The following is a 17,491-nucleotide window of genomic DNA, read 5'->3' on the forward strand; positions in this document are numbered from 1 at the left end:
AATGCTTCTGGGAGCCATAAACAGGCAATAATAATTAGCTTCAATGGGATTTTCAGGACATTCTTTGTAGTGTTTTGTTTTTCTTTATCATTTTAACAGTGCTCACTTTATTTAAAACAACTTCATCATAGTACTTGCATTGATTTTTCCCTCTGTATTTCAGACCTCCAGATCGTCGACGTAGAGACCTTTTTGGTGTGGCTAACAACACTCTGATGCACGACGGTAGAGGGAACACCACCCTTGGCCCAGGGGACAACAGTACAGATGGCATACCTCCTATCAGGGAGTTCCCCTTTGCAGAGGAAAAGAGCACAGCAGAAAGCTTAGAGATCCCCAACCTGCGGCCCTTCACTGTCTACCGTATTGACATCCATGCCTGCAATGAGGAGGTGGGGCGCTGTAGTGCTGGAAGCTTCGTCTTCTCCAGGACCAAACCAGCAAGTGAGAAAAACACTCATCTGGATACAACCTTTGATGGAAATGATAGAAGCCTCGTCATTATAATATTGTTAACACTGTATGTGTGTTTCCTAGGTAAAGCAGATGACATTCCTGGAAAAGTGGTCTATGAGAAGAATGAGGAGGTTGAGGGTTCTGTGGTGCTGCACTGGCCAGAGCCCGCCAAGCCCAACGGACTCGTCCTGATGTATGAGATCAAGTTCCGTCTGGGGACTGAGGTGAGTCAGGCTGGAGAAAAATTAAAAGTCTTAACTGTCAGCTCATATGGCATAAACCCCAAACAGGACACTCCATACCTGACTTTGAGTCTTTGCTATCCTCCGTCTCAATAATCACAAAATATTTGTTTTTCTTTCAGCCTGAAAAACCTGAGTGTGTGTCGCGTCAGCAGTACCGTGAGCACAGAGGGGCTCGGTTGACCAACCTGGGCTCAGGGAACTACTCTGCCCGAGTGCGCGCCAAATCTCTAGCAGGGAACGGCTCCTGGACGGAGAGCGTGTCATTCTATGTACCTCCACCTAAAGGTAATGCAACATGTCTCACACATTAAATACTATATTTTCTTGATTAATTTAAAGTACAAATTACATATTTAGTCTTTGCTGATCACTTTTATTGTTCTGCTCTATCTGACAGAAAAAGATGGTGTTACGTTCTACTTGGTCATCATAATTCCCATCTTAGCAACACTTTTCATTGCCATCCTTACCACGACTCTCTTCTTTGTCAACAAAAAGAGGCAAGTATTCACATGAACAGGCTCTCCACATTGCCATACTAAGTTACTTGATTGTGTTGTTCTATCTTGCTATGCTAATGAAACTTAATGATCTGTGTGATGTTAATTAGAGTTAATAGGTGTTGTTTTCATTAACATTCCCCTGTGGTAAAGAGAAGACTTCCGATAGAGAGTTATTTATATATATATATATATATATATATATATATATATATATATATACCATCCACAATCAGAGCTGGCTGCTGGCTAACTGAGATGTGTTTGTGTCAACAGGAATAGTGACAGATTGGGGAATGGAGTCCTATATGCTTCAGTCAACCCAGAGTACTTCAGTGCTGCTGAGAGTGAGAGACATTTTAATGCCAAATTTCAAATATCTATATGCATTACATTGCAATGCAATGTGTGTACATGGTGTTGACCTTCTGTCTCTGCTGTGTACTGCCAGTGTATGTCCCAGATGAGTGGGAGGTACCAAGGGAGAAGATCAACATGCACAAGGAACTGGGTCAGGGCTCCTTCGGCATGGTGTATGAAGGCATCGCCAAGGGAGTCGTCAAGGATGAACCAGACACGCGAGTGGCCATTAAGACAGTCAACGAGTCAGCCAGCATGAGGGAGCGCATTGAGTTTCTGAACGAGGCCTCTGTCATGAAGGAGTTCAACTGTCACCATGTGGTAAGAGGGATAGAAAAGGGCCTAAAATGTAAACCGTCAGGCACCTGAAATTAATGCAAATAAAACATCACAGTATGGTTATAAATAAACCAACACACAATAACAGTGAACACAGTCACAAGACAGGCCTTTCGATTATCAACATTTCATAATTAATCTGCATAGATGTAGAGAGAAAGATGCCAGCAGGTCACAAGCACAGAGTACACTGCAGTTGTCTACTCAGGGAGCTGCAGCCTGAGGCAGGGCTCAGCCTCCTGCAGATTGTGTACATTCTCTCATCAGCGTGATCACAGCCTCATTAACTACATTAAACAGATGTGCTTAAGATTTCCCCTTTGGATAGCTGCTGTTACAACCTTTTCATCAAGTCTGTCTGCTAAAAAGCCAAACACTCTATTATTAAATTCAATTTGAATAATTAAAAGGAAAGGGATATAAAAAAAATTAAAAATTCAAAGCAAGTTAAAGACATGCTCTTCTTTTTTTCAGAGTTGAGTTATGCCTGCTGACCTGTGCTATATTGTGTTTGGTGTAGGTGAGGCTGCTGGGCGTGGTCTCTCAGGGACAGCCAACCTTGGTGATTATGGAGCTGATGACTCGTGGAGATCTGAAGAGCCACCTGCGCTCTCTTCGCAAAGAAGTAAACCTTGCTCTCCCACACCTCCACACACCGTATCCATCCCTCACTTTGTAGTACTGAACTGAAAAAGCAGAGAAAGATGACATGAAGACTGTGGGGTTTTTTGTGCCCTTTACCCTCTCACCTCATCTCTTGTTCCTCCACAGAATTCCACCACCCAGGTCCTACCCCCACTCAAAAAGATGACCCAGATGGCAGGGGAAATCGCAGATGGCATGGCGTACCTAAATGCCAACAAATTTGTCCACAGAGACCTGGCTGCCAGGAACTGCATGGTAGCAGAGGACTTCACTGTGAAGATCGGAGGTAAGTCAAGTTAATATGATGCCTCCAGCAGCCCCTGGTTGCTCTGTGCTGAACCAACTCTGCTGGCCTGGAAAATAAGTACTTGGATTTCAGCAAGTGCATGAGGCAGTCAATGTCGATGGACAGAGGGAGGGAGGAGGTGAGAGAATGGATGAGCTCTCAGGAGCTTCCTCTCCCACACAGAATGAGTGATATGTAGTGGCTTCCCCAACCTCTGTTTTTGCTTTTTTTCTGCAGATTTTGGCATGACCAGAGATATTTATGAGACAGATTACTACCGAAAAGGAGGGAAGGGCCTGCTGCCTGTCCGTTGGATGTCTCCAGAGTCGCTGAAAGATGGCGTGTTCACTACAATGTCTGATGTCTGGTATGAGAACACATCACTCTCTTACACACACACACACACACACACACACACACACACACACACACACACACACACACACACACACACACACACACACACACACACACACACACAGAGAGCCTGCATTATACATGTATAAACCTGCCCTAATCCAGCGGGCTTGCAAAGTATTTCAGAAATGTCTGCATATTGTGTGTGTGTGTGTGTGGATACTCTAAAACAGTTCATGCTGTGGAGTCAAAACTACAAAAACATACAGATCACTTCACGGCCCATATTTGTAACGACATTCTTTACTTACTGTAGCAGTTAGAACATGCATTTCCTGTCGTCTATCATTTCTGTGTATGCCATGACAGCTAGTAGTACTTCCAAAACTGTCAAAATCTTTTCGTTTCCAGCGGGCTCCCTGGAAATTATTCTCTGCATGAAAAAAACATTATAGCAAAGGATAATCTTTTTTTTTCTCCTGACACCTTTTTTTATGCCAGCTTTTGGAGAAGTCTCAGCATTTTTCTATCAGGCGCAATATTATTGTGGAGAAATAAAAGTGTTTACTAGCTCCCTTGCAAGTTTTTGTTTCCCAACTCCAAGTGTCCCACGGGTCAGTCCCTAAGAGTGGGCTTAAACTGCTCCAGATGTTTTCAAATGAAAGGTTACAGTGCCAGCACAAACCCACCTCCACATTGCGTACTATATCATCCGCTTTGATGTTGTACAGACGAAGTTTAGTGTAAGACGAACCCATTCCAGGCTCCTTAGGAATCCATGAGTAGGTGACTCTTTTTATTTAGTTGATCAAGAAAAGCTGTCTGAATGTGGCTTTGTCTGTCAGTGCAAGACTGTTTCAGCCAGTTATACGCAGTGTTGTAATAAGGCTGTTTTAAAGTCTGTGGAGTGTACTCTCAGAACTCATGCCAGTGGAGAAATTATGACTAGCACGAGTGAACAAATATTGTGGTCTTTCTTAGTCAAGTTAAGAATTTCTCCATGAACAGTTTCATAGCAACCTCATTGCAGGGGAGCTTGAGGTAAAACTGAGGTGATGTTTACTGTAAATACTGTACTAAGGCTTGTCCTGCAGTAATGAAATCATTTCAATTCACTGGCTGGTACACTGATACACAACCTACATTATTCTTAATACTTAGGCTGCCAAGTCTCACATAGTGTTGATAAATGAAAGAGAAGTCTCTTTTGAGCACTGGTTCTCTGTTTATCGCATATCATTCTCTAATATCTTCTGCTCATTAAAATGATTTAACAGGTTACTTATGTGTATATAATGTAGGGATTCAAGACCGCAAGTATTGAAAAGTGTAATATATTTTTATACAACACAGTTAGAAGGTGCTTTACATGGTTGAAGCAGGATTAAAACATGTCAGGGCTGCAAAAAGAACCATATCAGTATTTTTGTGCTAATTTCATCAAAATATTTACCTGTTTTAGAAATAAATAGGAAAGTGAAGAAACAAAGAATCTTGTAAACTTTTATTTTATGTAATGATGCTTGGGTCCTCAGATTTCCATCAGGTAAAATTGATTATACTTCCATTATACCCATTATCCATTATTATATGTCATTCCATTATACTATCCATTGAATTTTACATGCTGAAGGTCTGAAGGCTGAAATGTCATAAATGAGCCAAACCGCAGTGTGCATACTTGTTTGGTTCCTGTGTTGGTACGCAATCTGTCATAAAATGAAAAAAAACACTGGTCTTGGTCCTTTATATATAAAATGTATTTAGATGTTTTACCATGAATAACTGTCCCATGGTGAACTGACAGAAGTTTTAAACCTTTCTACAGATGCTAATAAGAGGCTAAAACATAAGCATATTTTATAAATTTGTTCTCATCCCTTGCAACAGGTCATTTGGTGTTGTGCTGTGGGAGATCGCCACATTAGCAGAACAGCCCTATCAGGGCATGTCCAACGAACAAGTGCTGCGCTTTGTCATGGAGGGAGGGCTCCTGGACAAACCTGACAACTGCCCTGACATGCTGTAAGTCTTTGTGTATCTGTGATCAAAAACTGTAATTTTGAGGATGTATTATTTTATCCTCTACTGCCACTTTCTTGCACTATGTGTGTCCCATTAATATTTTGTCCGGTGTCTATTTTAAGTTGTGGCTCTAAGTGTGTAGGATATCATGTGATGTGTCACTGAGGTAGAGCCAAGATGAGGCCCTGACATTAACGTCACAGGTTAAATGTGGGCCATTGACGACATGGCCCTGCTGGTCAGCTGGCATTAAGAGGACTCCTCACCCATCTGCCTCGGCCCATAGAAGGGATGCCACGACCCGTGTGTGAAAGATGCCCTTCATTCCTGCCATTGCCAAGGGCCAGGATGACGGAGATGGTGTCTGTCTGTAGGCAAAGGGAGTGAGACGAGACACAAAGGATTCATTAATTCATTTATAATTCATTAATGAATCACCACAGCTGTTAGAGAAAACACAGCATAGCCCTGCTTGTCTGCGTATGGCGCTGCATACCGCGTATAATTGCATGTCTTCTCTCCCATTCTGACCTCAATAAGAAGGCATTCTGCTCTCTCCCCTCCCACTCTCCACAGCTGACCTCACCTTAGAAAGAGCAAACCTCCAGTTTCTATGGCAGCCTTACTGTTTTGCCCTGATTACAGGAGTGTGTGGATTGTGTTACAGAGGTGGTGGGTTTGGGGAGGTGGGGGTGGGGGGGTTGCCTCCTGGTCTGTGAGAAACACACAGGGAAGTTAGGCTGCTGCTGGTCGCCTCTGGTGTAGTGACTAAATGGAGATTTCAAGAAGACTGCTAAAGTGTAGTGAACCCCGAAGTTCATACTAAGCCTGGATAGACAGATACAAGAAGAGGAAGTGAGCAGGATAACAGAGAGAGAGAGACAGAGAGAGAGAGAGAGAGAGAGAGAGAGAGAGAGAGAGAGAGAGAGAGAGAGGAGAGAGAGAGAGAGAGAGAGAGAGAGAGAGAGAGAGAGAGAGAGAGAGAGAGAGAGAGAGAGAGAGAGAGAGAGAGAGAGAGAGAGAGAGAGAGAGAGAGAGAGAGAGGAGAGAGAGAGAGAGAGAGAGAATATCGCCCACTGTTTTCAAACTGTGTCTCTATGTCTCCCCTGACTGACTGTGAGTGTGCCACAGCATTTCCTATAGACAAAAGTGCATTTTCTCTTGCAGGGTTGGAGCATAAATGAATGACAGACTCATATTAAACATCACAATTTATTGTGGAATGTGCAGTAATCACTTACAGTGCTATTATACATCAAGGTTTCACCACACTGGGGACGTTGAATGTGTGAAGTTGTGCAGTTCTGTTGCAAGACATTCCTGTTCAAATGTATTAAACGTCCACTATTGATGTTTGGAGACTGCTCTGCACTCACACTTGGCCTGAATATGTCTGTGACTGATTTGATCAGATTTTCAAGGTCTTTTAGTCTATCTCTTAGTCTGGTGAAATGTTGGCTATTGTCTAGAGCAGTGCAGATTTTTGTAGGAGCTTGACTGCCTACAAATCCCCTTTTTGAAACACTTTTGCAACTAGATATTTGTTGGTAACATTCAGCATTTAATTAATGTTTCAAAATAAAATTGCATACAAGGTTAAGCTCAGTTAGTCAAACTTTATTTGTGCAGCATATTTGGGAGATTCAAATTGCCTTTAATGTATCAAATATGCACAAACAGATAAAAGGAACGAACATGATTTGAAATTAAGACATTTAAACGTATAGTATAACACGAGTGTATAAAGGTTGTGGTTTGACCCCTCTCTCATGCCATGTACATTTTTAGTGCCTGTAACACTTGGAGTTGTTACATGTTGACCAGTGTTGCTAACTGATGACCTTTCAAGTATAAGTAAATGTTGCCTAATGGCAATAGTATCTGTCTGTGTATGCCATGATAGGCATGATGCTGACAAGAAGTCAGGATTTACTGCAGTGTTTGTTTTCTAAATTTGCATCAACAAGCCTCATGCACAGCAACAGATGGCAGAGGGAAGAGTTTTCAGCGGAGCTATGCAGACAGGTTACTCTGGAGCGTTGGCCCAGCTCCAAGCATTACACGTCTTTTTCACAGGAGGTCTCACTGCCTGGGTTTGGACATCTGAACGTCAACTTTAAGACACTTGCTGCGCCCATGAAAAACAAGTCAGAGCAACCCCCCTACTGCTTCAGAGTATGAAATGAGGCACGTGCTTTAGAGAGCTCTACCCATAATTCCTCAGTGCAGAGAGGAGCTGGCACCCAGCTGCAGAGCCTGATGTAGACTGAAAAGAGACCGCTGGGAGTGAGGGAGAGAAAGAAAACAGGGGAGAGGGAACAGCAAGAGTGGAGGAGAGATGGCTGAGGTGTTTATGTCAGTGGGTCTTAGAGTATTCTTAGCTTGTTTGTGTATAATTGAAGTTGTGGTGTGTGGTACAGCACCACACAAAACTGTAATAATTCTCCCTTTTATGATGTTGTTTTGACATTCCCATAGCTCGGCTGCTGGCCTGGCACAGTAACCTAACGCGTGATTTACTGTGCTGCTGTGTACATGCTACATCACTGATTTTAACCGGCAAGTAGTAATGTAGCAATAAATCCAATATATGCAAACTTCAAATGTCTCAATTGAATAAAAAATAAATAAAAAAATATATATATATACTTTAAAGTTAATTTATAGTCTAATTTAAGTTTGGAATACGCATGCATATACTTTTGCTGTCCACTATTTCACTGAATTTTTGTTATCGAAACATTTTACTGGATGCCATTAAATGAGATTGCTTGTTTTCCTAGGCTGCCTGGCAACAACAAATCTCATTGCAAAACATAACATTCACACCCATTTGCACAGGGAAATGTGAAATATAATAGGTGGGCCTGTTTATGTGAATGTAACACTTGTTTTTATTATGTTGGGTTTTTAAAAAAATTACATCTGGTTTTACTTCACTGAAAAACACAGAAGGGATCTCCAAAAGGACAACAAGGAAGTGAATCAAAGCATTAGCAATGTACTGTAGTTAATTAATTTAGTAAGCTGCAGTATATTTGTCTAATTTACTGTATACTATTATACTATTATGTCCCATCTGCAGTTTCTCTTTCAAGATCAATATAGTTAACCTATTAAAGTGGCAGGGAGCAATGTCATGTGCTTAAACCAGTGTCTCCTGCCACCTGCTGGTGAGAAAAAGAAGCAAAAACTAACTTTATTTTTAACCAAACATGAAGTCTTCACACTCTTAAGCTTTACAGGAAAGTGTCTGCTTTTTTTCTCAACTCTGTCTTCACACAATACTCATATGCCAAAATGTGCATTATAATAGTTAAGGTTTGTGGCAATTGTTCCTCCTGTCCATACTGGCTGTGAAGTGATCTCCACCAACACAATTACACTGTAGGATTTGAGGGACAAAATCCACAGTCCTCGTTCTGAAACTAATGAGAGAGCCAAATCATGTAATTCATTACAAGGTTGCAGTATTTTAGTACTAGATTCCACCTTTGTGTTACTTGCTGTCTCCCAAAACTTTGCAAGGACATATTGTATGGGGATGTACAAATAGGGGATTTTGTACTAAAAAACTGCATGTTTGGAAGATACCTATCTGATTTGGCAAACTGTGACTGCTGAAGTCTGTGCTAAATAATACATTTTTACACAGAAAAAGAAAGATCTCTAGCAGTGGAGTCAGCAAGTATGGAGAGGAGGAATGATTACAGAGGAAAATAACCCTCCCAATGGTCATATGGTACACTTGTCCATCAAAAGTATTGAATTAGAATCCAAATGCAACCTGTATTTACCTTTTAAACCATTTGCACATCACTTGCAGATTTGAGCTAATGAGGATGTGCTGGCAGTACAACCCCAAGATGCGTCCGTCCTTCCTGGAGATCATCAGCAGCATCAACGATGAACTGGATCCTCCCTTCAGGGAATTGAGCTTCTTCCACAGTGAGGACAACAAGCCGCCGGACACTGAGGAGCTGGACATGGAGGTAGAAAACATGGAGAACATTCCATTGGACCCTGCATCCACCAGGCAGCCCTCTGCTGCCGTTGCCCCCTCGTTGGGGTGTGCAGGAGGCACACCGCCTCCTACACAGCAGTTATCACCCATGCAAGGCCCTAGTACTCCATTGCTGGGACCTGTGTCTCCCTCTTCCCCGGGCCCGGTGGCCTCATCCTTGGCATCTCCAGGCCAAGCCTTGGACAAGCACTCAGGACATGTGTCGGCCAACGGGCCTGTGGTGGTGCTGCAGCCCAACTTTGATGACATGCAACCCTATGCACACATGAACGGGGGCAGAAAGAACGAACGGGCGTTACCACTGCCCCAGTCGTCGGCCTGCTGATATCAGCCCCCTGTGGCCAGACCAGCCCTTCCTCCTCTTACACAGGGTAACACAAACTTCTCCTCCATCTCTTAAGGAGGGATGGGTGAGGTAAGAACTGACATTCTTCTACTGTGTGCCAGTAGATGGTCTCTCCACTCCTTTAAGGTCAAACATAAAACTCTAAAAACTAAAGAATAGCACAGAAACCTGCTAAAGCATTTGGAGTTTGATGGCTCAGACTCGACACTGGGGAACTCCTTCCTGTGCAGCCTGTATTGTGGTCTTTGTTACATAAGTCCTTCAAGAAGCAGATCAATACAGGCATTTATCCTGACTTACAGATTTAGGAAGACATGAACTTTTTTTTTTAGCATATCTGCCAGCAAATCCAACAGAAGAGCACTTTTTTTCCTGAAGATTTCAGAGAGGATGTTGTGGATATCCAAGTGTGTATTTATACAAACACATGATTCTCTATAATATGGTATAGCTCCATTTCTAAAAATGACTTTCCATCAAAAGACACTCTCTCCATGAGCAGGCTGGCTCATGTAATATGAGGATTTCTCAATTAAACATTTTGGACTGATATTGTTTTGTTGATATTTCTGTGGTTGTAGATCCTGTCAGGAGTGTGTCAAAATGGAAGAGGAGGGCCTATTGTGTATCTGCCAAACTATTGCCAAATCAAGCGTTTTCCTCCAATTTCATACAGGTCTGCCCTTCTTGTTTAGGCTGTGGTTCAGAGTTGGAGTAGAAGTCTGGTTAACTGCATCCTGGAGCAGTTGTGTGTGTGTGTTGTAGAGTCATAACAGGACAGACTACAGTGTTTCTGTTGAGATGTGCTGCATTCACACTTGCAGTCAAATTTCTCTCAGAATATGCTGGATCTGCACTGGAGGTCGAATACATCTAGCAAGCCGTGTGAAACGAGAAATACATACTTACATTTCCATCAGGTGTATTACATACATGTTAGAAACATCAAAGTAGGCAGATTTGAAACGCAAGCAAACACCTGACACAATATCAGAATGACTTGATGTGAGGAGGATTTCTTTGAACAACGGGATCAGTTATTAGGTAGAAAAGTTAGTAGTAAAGTTTTCAAATATCTTTTAATAAAAGGTGAAACAATAAAGTCAACTAAGCATTAGTTTCTTTAAAGAAAATGTAACTACTTTTCAAGCAAAACTGCCAAAATGTCACTGGCTCCAGCTTCTCAAATCTGAGGATTTACATGATGGACATGTTTGGGTGTTTGACAGTTTGTCAAACTAAATAACCAACTTGAAGCCACTCTTTGCTATTTTCTGACAGACAATTTACAAATAAAATAGTAAGATAATCTGCAAATTAATAATAATTTGTTAAAGCCCTGTATTTCATATGACATTTGAAAAGCAAGAGCTGTTTAAGGTGTTGGGCTTGCTAAACTTTCTTTAGTACCACCCACATCTATTCAGATTCACCCGTTTGATTTTGTAATATATCTGAGCGAAGTTTGACTTAAATCTGCCAACTCTGAATCACAGCCTCAGTCTCTTTGTTTTCAAAAAAATCCAAACTTAACAAAAAAATCAAATCTCACTCTGCAAATCACTGAGCTTCACAATCAAGGGATACAACTTTGCCTCCACTTTCATTATATTCAACCGTTATATGTCATTTATTGGGTGTGCATTTCATGTGGGAGGTGAACATCGTTTGGTGACAGCGCTGTTCAACTCAAATGGCACCAAACACTTCTGCGAACAGAATCGACCAAACACCAAGAAGTGTTTGGCACCAAACACTTCTGCGAACAGAATCGAAGACCTGAGTTGGATTGTTAAGATTTTAGTAGCCTAGAGACAACTTTGAAGACACAGCCGGTCTCTTTTAGAATAGTCATTCGTTTCTCTACATTTCAAACACATATAAAGGTCTTACAGTTGTATTTTAGACTGCAGGATCGTTTTTATACACATCATTGGTTTGTCACTTTTTTAAACCTTTTTACGGTTCAAAATGTTTGCCTCTATGTCTGTACAGAACAAAGCTGCTATTTTATTCTTTTTCTCTTTTGGATGTTACAGTATATATAAAGAAATCCTTCAGGTTTGGTATTTTATGGTCTCCACTACAGTCCATTTCTTATATCCTCAAATTCTGTTAAAAAATGAATAAAACAACAAAAATAAGATGATTTAGATATAAACTGTTTTTTTTTTCCTGTTATCCCAGAAGGTTTTCTGTAACACTACATTTTGTTCATTGCCTTTTATTTTTATGACAAGTTTCCTTCTGTATTTGTTTTGTGGATGTCTATATTATTATTATTATTATTATATTATTAATAATATTATTATTATTTGGAATGGACACCTTAGCTCGATGTGTGAGCGTGTACTTTCTGCACCCTTTTTGTACTTGTTGTCTAGCACTGCGCCTAGCATTGCCCTCTAGGTGCGACTCAATCTCAGGTCAAAGTAAAGGCTTTGCTTTCTCCACACATTCTCATGATCGTCCTCTACTTGTCTCACCTCTTCCCCTCCTCCCCTATCATGCTTTATTGAGTCCAATAGTGCCCTCTCTCCTTCCCTCTGGCCCTTCACTGACCTCTACAGCATACTGTACCTGTTCCCCTTCTGTGCCTCCTTTTTGAAGTCAGGATTAGTTCCAGCGCTCGAGATATTTACTTTATACCAGATCTGGTATTTTAACCCATCCATTTCCTGCCTCCTCTTGAATCAGTAGGGCTAATTGGGTTGTCTTGTTTGCCTTAATTATGCCAACCATCTCTCATCCATCTGAAATCAGAGTTTTTCTTTCTTTTTTAATGACTTCAACACTCTCAAGCGCAATACTACACCACTTCAGCTAATGTTGACATGTTACTTCTTCAAAGTGAGAACAGGTCTTATTTGTTTGTCTTCATAATCACTGCTTCTGAAAACCAAATAAAGGATGGGTTAAAGTCCAGAGAAGGGAACGCATTTCAATGTTATGAATAGGAAAAGGTCTTAAAAAATGGAGGCTGAATAGTGAAAAGTGTTTTGAAGGATTTCTCCTCATCTTTTGGAAATGTTGCTTGGTGATTATTATTATTATTATTATTTCCTTTCTTTCAAGTTTTTTTTCTGTAGGAGTGTTATTTATTTATTTTTTTATTTTCCTTTTGTGATATCAGTTTAAATCACTGTATAAATGCCCCATGATTCAGTATAAAGTTGGATTTTTTGTATGTATTTTCTTTGGTGTCATGACTGGGGGACTTAAAAAACGTTTTTTTCCGTTCAAGTATATATCTACCTCACTCTTTTTAAATATATGTATGCGTATGGAAAACAAGTACATCTCACTCCTTCTCATCAGCTTGTATAGAAACCTCATCATCTGGATAAAGTCTACAGGGTTCTAGTTAAACCTCACAAAGCGGACTAGGACAGGTGATGGAATCTCTGTGTGGAGGTTCAGCCCAATGATTTACGGCCCTGTGATTTACAAAAAGTACGTTTATACCTCTGAGGATACAAATGAAAGATCTGCATGTTATAATAGAGGCCTTCAGTACAGTGTGGTCTCGTTCTTTGCAGAATTAGTTGAAATGATCTCCGTATTTATGTGAGAAAAGATTACATAATTATGACAACTTAAAGTTTATGTTGACAGGGTATTTGGCAGTGTTTTGTGGCTCGGAGCAGGTGCAGTTCAGTGTGAGATATGAGAAGAGGCCAGGGCACAAATCCAACATCAGACATTCCATTTCTGCTGACTCCCAACATGTCACAACCTCAAATCTTCAGCAGACAGAAACCTTCATAGTCTCATCTAAAAATGCATTTATATAGAAAACGTAACAGTTATTATGGGGAATATTTAAAAAAGGGAAAATATTTTATCGACCTCCAAAAATCATTATAGGGTTTTTCCCAAATCCTTTATCTTTTTTTTTTTTTTTAACAGTTAATTGCAGCCTGTAATACTGCATGGTTACATTACCACTCCTCCATTTCAACAACTTAAGTTTAATCCAAACATCCAGAAGTCATTCAAAAATACATTTTGTTATGCTAATGGTCAGTAATGTGAATGTAACATGGATATTTCTGTACTTTCTACACAAAACCCTCATAAAGATAGCATTAACTCCACCTCTTCAACTCTCAGTAAGAACTGATAAATAGGCAATTTCAATGATTTGTCAGTCAATGTTGGAATCAAAGCAGCAGAAGAAACCTTGCTCTTGTCACAAGGATGATTAGAAATGATCTCTTTTTTTTACCCCATAAACTCACTGTGGTTTAAATTAATATCATCATATCTCCTGTCCACATCTACCTGCTGAATGCCACGATGTTACAGCTCTAGTGATAGCTCAATTCCGCTACCATCAGGGTGAATCTCTTTGAGATTTTCTGTCATTTTGAATCACTCGTAAGTAAGCACTACTTACAATAATGCTGCTGGTTCAAAGAGTCGCCTCAGTGGATCTTATACTGTCATCAAAAATGTTGAGTGTAAAGGTGGAAAAAGTGATATTTTTTTTACATTTTGAAGCTTCTAATAAGACCTCATTTCTACTTTTTACTCACAGAGGCTACATGGAGAGCGCTGTCTCGATGCATGGGCTCCTTGGCTGGAGATAAAAATGGAAAATTCAGCAAATAATTTGATAATTACGTGTTGAAATGATTTCAAAAGCAATAAAAAAAAATGTGACTATGAACAGGCCACTGGTTAACTTCTAATGTGAAATTCGGGTGCTCAATCAAGGTTCTTCGCAAGCATTTTATCGGTGCATGATTTAAGAGGATAAAAATCCAAGTACACATGTTTTGGTTGAAAAACAAGTCAGCTGCTGAAAATCACTGACTTAAGTAGTTACTTAACATATCTGTGCATTTCTTTTTTCCAGTTTGAATGTATGTAATGATGCAGGCATTTATGATATATTTCAACTGTCTGAGTAGACACTACATTGACTTGTTGTGAGGTGAATTACTAGTTACCATTAAATCACAAACCTGTCAAAAATACAGCATTTAAATTAAACACATGGACATATATAGAACAGGGATGTTGCCTAGATTACGGGTAGTCATTGTTAAGTGTAAACAACACGACTAGAAAAAGATGATAGGCTTGAGTTTACAGCTTCACACTATTAGCTTTTTTCCCTCTTTTTTTTGCGTTATCAGATTTCCAGCATAAATATACAGTAATTAAACGGATTCTTCTTAGTCATTGTTATCATCTTGATACTTCAGAATGTTATTCATGTGAACGTCAGGATAAAGAAGTTAACATGAATAACTGCAATTATAGGTTTAAGGTTTATCATTATCATGCCGCTGTTTTTATGATTTGCATTCCTATACCTTCAGAAGGGGGCCTTGGTCTACTACTATTACTTTTATTAACTTCTACAAAATCTCTGTGTTCATTACCTGATTGGGAAAAGAAATAATCAAACATTCGCTACACTCTTGTCTTCTTTCAAGTTCTGTATCTGAGGCCTCAAAGTTTTTTCACACCTATAGCTGAGATGGTGTATTTTTGACATGCCATCTCCAAATGTGTATCTGAGAATTTCTTGTATTTTCTTTTTTCTGAACTTTTGAATAAATAAATGAATGAGGACTATGACTCTGCTTTTTTATTTCCCTTGAGACCTGTGTGGTGTGAAAAAAGGTAATATATTAGAAGCTCTACCACACTGTGACTACTAGCTTGAGGAATCAGTTGTCATCACCTCTTCTCAGGCTGTTTGTGAAGGGCCCTCCAGCTGGCCAAGCATGCTCTGAATGATGCTCTGCAGAAGAGGTATCAGTCTGTCAGCTGAGGCCAGGCTGCCAGATGACGGTACATGGATGAGGGCCGCTCTCCCCTGACCGTGATACAGTGAGCAGTAATACGCAAAATCACACAGGTACCTGAAAGGACATAGAAAGCACTTTCTCAACGTCTTTAGAGGATCTGTCAACACACTGCAGAACAGTTGCTTACCTGCCAGCGTCTCTGGAATAAATGACATCCATCCCTGCTTGTTTGAAGGGTTTGGAGACCGCCCTCATGTTAACAACCGAGTCCAGTTTCTCCAGCCCTCCTTCCATGCAGCAGTGACTCTCAGGACAGAAGCCACACACGTCTCTGACTCTGTATCCACTGTTCTTCCCTGTTTGCTCTAATATGACGACTCTGGAACCTCTGGCGATACCAAGATGAACAGCAAACTGCAACACACAAGATACAGCAGGCAATGTGAGATATTCAGCTTCACATACCTTAATCAGAGAGTATTTGTGGGCTTCAGCACAGGGCCCTAGGTAACATTGAGGTCACTGATGAGAATTTGAGTTTTAACAACTGGTAAAGAGTTTACATTCAATTAAAAACTAACCCCAGATATATATTTTATGCTCTGGTTCCATTGTTTTTAAACTAAATATGTTAAAAATGGAAAACATTCCAGCCAACAAATGAATAAATAAAGGATTTCTGGCTAAAGGTCAAAACTATCTGGGTGAGAGACTCATGATTTCAGTATCATTTCTAAAATTATGGCTTGAATAAAAAATAAGTGTAGACCTAATATTTTACCTTTGGTTTAAGAGTTTGCCAAATCTCAGCGATGATCTGCTGGGTTTTGATGTAACTCACTGCTACCTCCTTGACGTAAACATTGATCCGCTCTCCCAATCCGACCAACTTCAACCCCTTGAATAAAGAAATATTAGTCATTTTGAGTCCATATGGCTCATAGCAGACTTGTAGCACGCCACGTTATTTCTTTCAAGAAAACATTACCTGCGCTGCTTCCCCGCTTGGGTTCATGAAGAACTGCCTGAAAGGGCCAAAAGCTTACAGACATAAAAAAAAAAAAAAAAAAACTTGACTGAAAACAAACAAACAAACAAACCGCTGTCCGTTTCAGACATTGGTATTCAAGAGCAAAGTCCTGCTTTACCTGTAACGACCATAGTCTTGCTCCCATTCATGACGCAGTAAGGTTTACACGGTCAGAAAGAGAAAACAGACGCTGTTGCGCATTTCTTAGCTGGACATTAGAAAGACGACAATCCTCATTTTGGCTTCTGCAACTCGTGTTTTGTCCGCTTGGTCGCGCGATTCTCCGGCGAATGAGTAAGACCTCTGGGAGACGACGCATTCAGGGGCCTCCGGTAAATTTCAACATCCAACTCAATTTCCAAGACAAATCGACGCACATTTTAAATAAGTGGATATCACGTTCACTTCATTTAAAAAAATTAAAAAAAAAAGATTATTACTATTTATTACATGTACTCAGTGCATTTGTTTACCTTTTATTATACTTAGTGTTGAATAAAAGGAATGAAAACAGGCTGTGTTTGTAGGTTCTTCTTCTTTTTTTTTTAACTGGAAAAATAAACCACAATAAAACATTTTTTTAAAAGGGCAGTTTTTTTGGCGTGCATTTATATTTTCAGATTTGGTAAAATCGAAATTGCCTTGCAGACAGTTCGTGACATTGCCAATAAATCTATATATTTCTCTTTTTTTCGTGACACTCTGCAAACTGTAATAGGCTATGTTGATAAAACAAAAAGAAAAGAAGAAAAAAAAGATGTTTTATGATGTGAATGAATGTCTGGTTAAGTTTAGGGACAAACGCCACCTTGGTTAGGGTTAGGGAAAGATCACGGGTGAAATGATACTTCCTTAAGTCGCCATGGCTACATAAACACCACGACAAAAAAGTCCTGGCTTGCAGTTGGAAACATGACACTTGGGGTTGGAAATGGGATGCCAACAGTTGTCTCCATCTTTTGCCGCCTAACTATTTAGCCAGTCACCCAACCCAACCCAACCCCCGCCCATTTGTACATTATATAGGCCTATCATCGTTTCCGTGTATACACGAACCTATGGATTACATTTTGTGACTATTTCTAGTACACAATTTGAGTTTTATAATTAAGT

The 17,491-nt window shown here is 40.2% G+C and overlaps 2 protein-coding genes across 3 annotated transcripts in view; one reads left to right on the plus strand and one right to left on the minus strand.

Annotated features, from left to right (window-relative positions):
• The window catches only part of igf1ra (insulin-like growth factor 1a receptor), a 73,294-nt gene extending 62,691 nt beyond the window's left edge, over positions 1-10,603 (plus strand). Inside the window, exons 11-21 of the mRNA XM_062420150.1 lie at positions 164-444; positions 538-680; positions 821-986; positions 1,099-1,201; positions 1,478-1,548; positions 1,653-1,882; positions 2,421-2,525; positions 2,672-2,831; positions 3,069-3,198; positions 5,079-5,213; positions 9,040-10,603. Coding sequence (XP_062276134.1) covers positions 164-444; positions 538-680; positions 821-986; positions 1,099-1,201; positions 1,478-1,548; positions 1,653-1,882; positions 2,421-2,525; positions 2,672-2,831; positions 3,069-3,198; positions 5,079-5,213; positions 9,040-9,562 — 2,047 coding nt within the window. The 3' untranslated portion in view covers positions 9,563-10,603. The remainder of the gene's footprint in view (positions 1-163; positions 445-537; positions 681-820; positions 987-1,098; positions 1,202-1,477; positions 1,549-1,652; positions 1,883-2,420; positions 2,526-2,671; positions 2,832-3,068; positions 3,199-5,078; positions 5,214-9,039) is intronic.
• Positions 10,604-14,620: 4,017 nt separating this feature from the next.
• Positions 14,621-16,630, minus strand: pgpep1l (pyroglutamyl-peptidase I like). 2 transcript variants are annotated; one of them, XM_062420147.1, is made up of 5 exons: positions 16,497-16,630; positions 16,337-16,389; positions 16,130-16,246; positions 15,536-15,762; positions 14,621-15,462 (listed from the first exon to the last, which is right to left on the minus strand). In XM_062420147.1, the coding sequence occupies exons 1-5, from the start codon at positions 16,525-16,527 to the stop codon at positions 15,288-15,290; spliced, it is 603 nt and encodes a 200-aa protein (XP_062276131.1). In that variant the 5' UTR covers positions 16,528-16,630; the 3' UTR covers positions 14,621-15,287. The 2 variants fall into 2 exon arrangements, with proteins under 2 accessions (XP_062276131.1, XP_062276132.1); XM_062420148.1 differs by having other exon boundaries at positions 14,625-15,462; positions 16,337-16,373; positions 16,497-16,557.
• Between the last annotated feature and the right edge of the window lie 861 nt (positions 16,631-17,491).

The sequence above is a fragment of the Scomber scombrus genome, chromosome 6 (assembly GCF_963691925.1).
Source record: "Scomber scombrus chromosome 6, fScoSco1.1, whole genome shotgun sequence".
Taxonomy (NCBI): domain Eukaryota; kingdom Metazoa; phylum Chordata; class Actinopteri; order Scombriformes; family Scombridae; genus Scomber; species Scomber scombrus.

What these genes read in the sequence shown, in the direction of transcription:
- pgpep1l (XM_062420147.1), bottom strand. Translation starts at nt 16,527, where the DNA reads ATGAATGGGAGCAAGACTATGGTCGTTACAG. An exon ending in CAAGACTATGGTCGTTACAG is followed by an intron (nt 16,390 to 16,496) that starts GTAAAGCAGGAC and finishes TATGTCTGTAAG; the next exon opens with CTTTTGGCCCTTTCAGGCAG. An exon ending in TATTCCAGAGACGCTGGCAG is followed by an intron (nt 15,463 to 15,535) that starts GTAAGCAACTGT and finishes ATGTCCTTTCAG; the next exon opens with GTACCTGTGTGATTTTGCGT.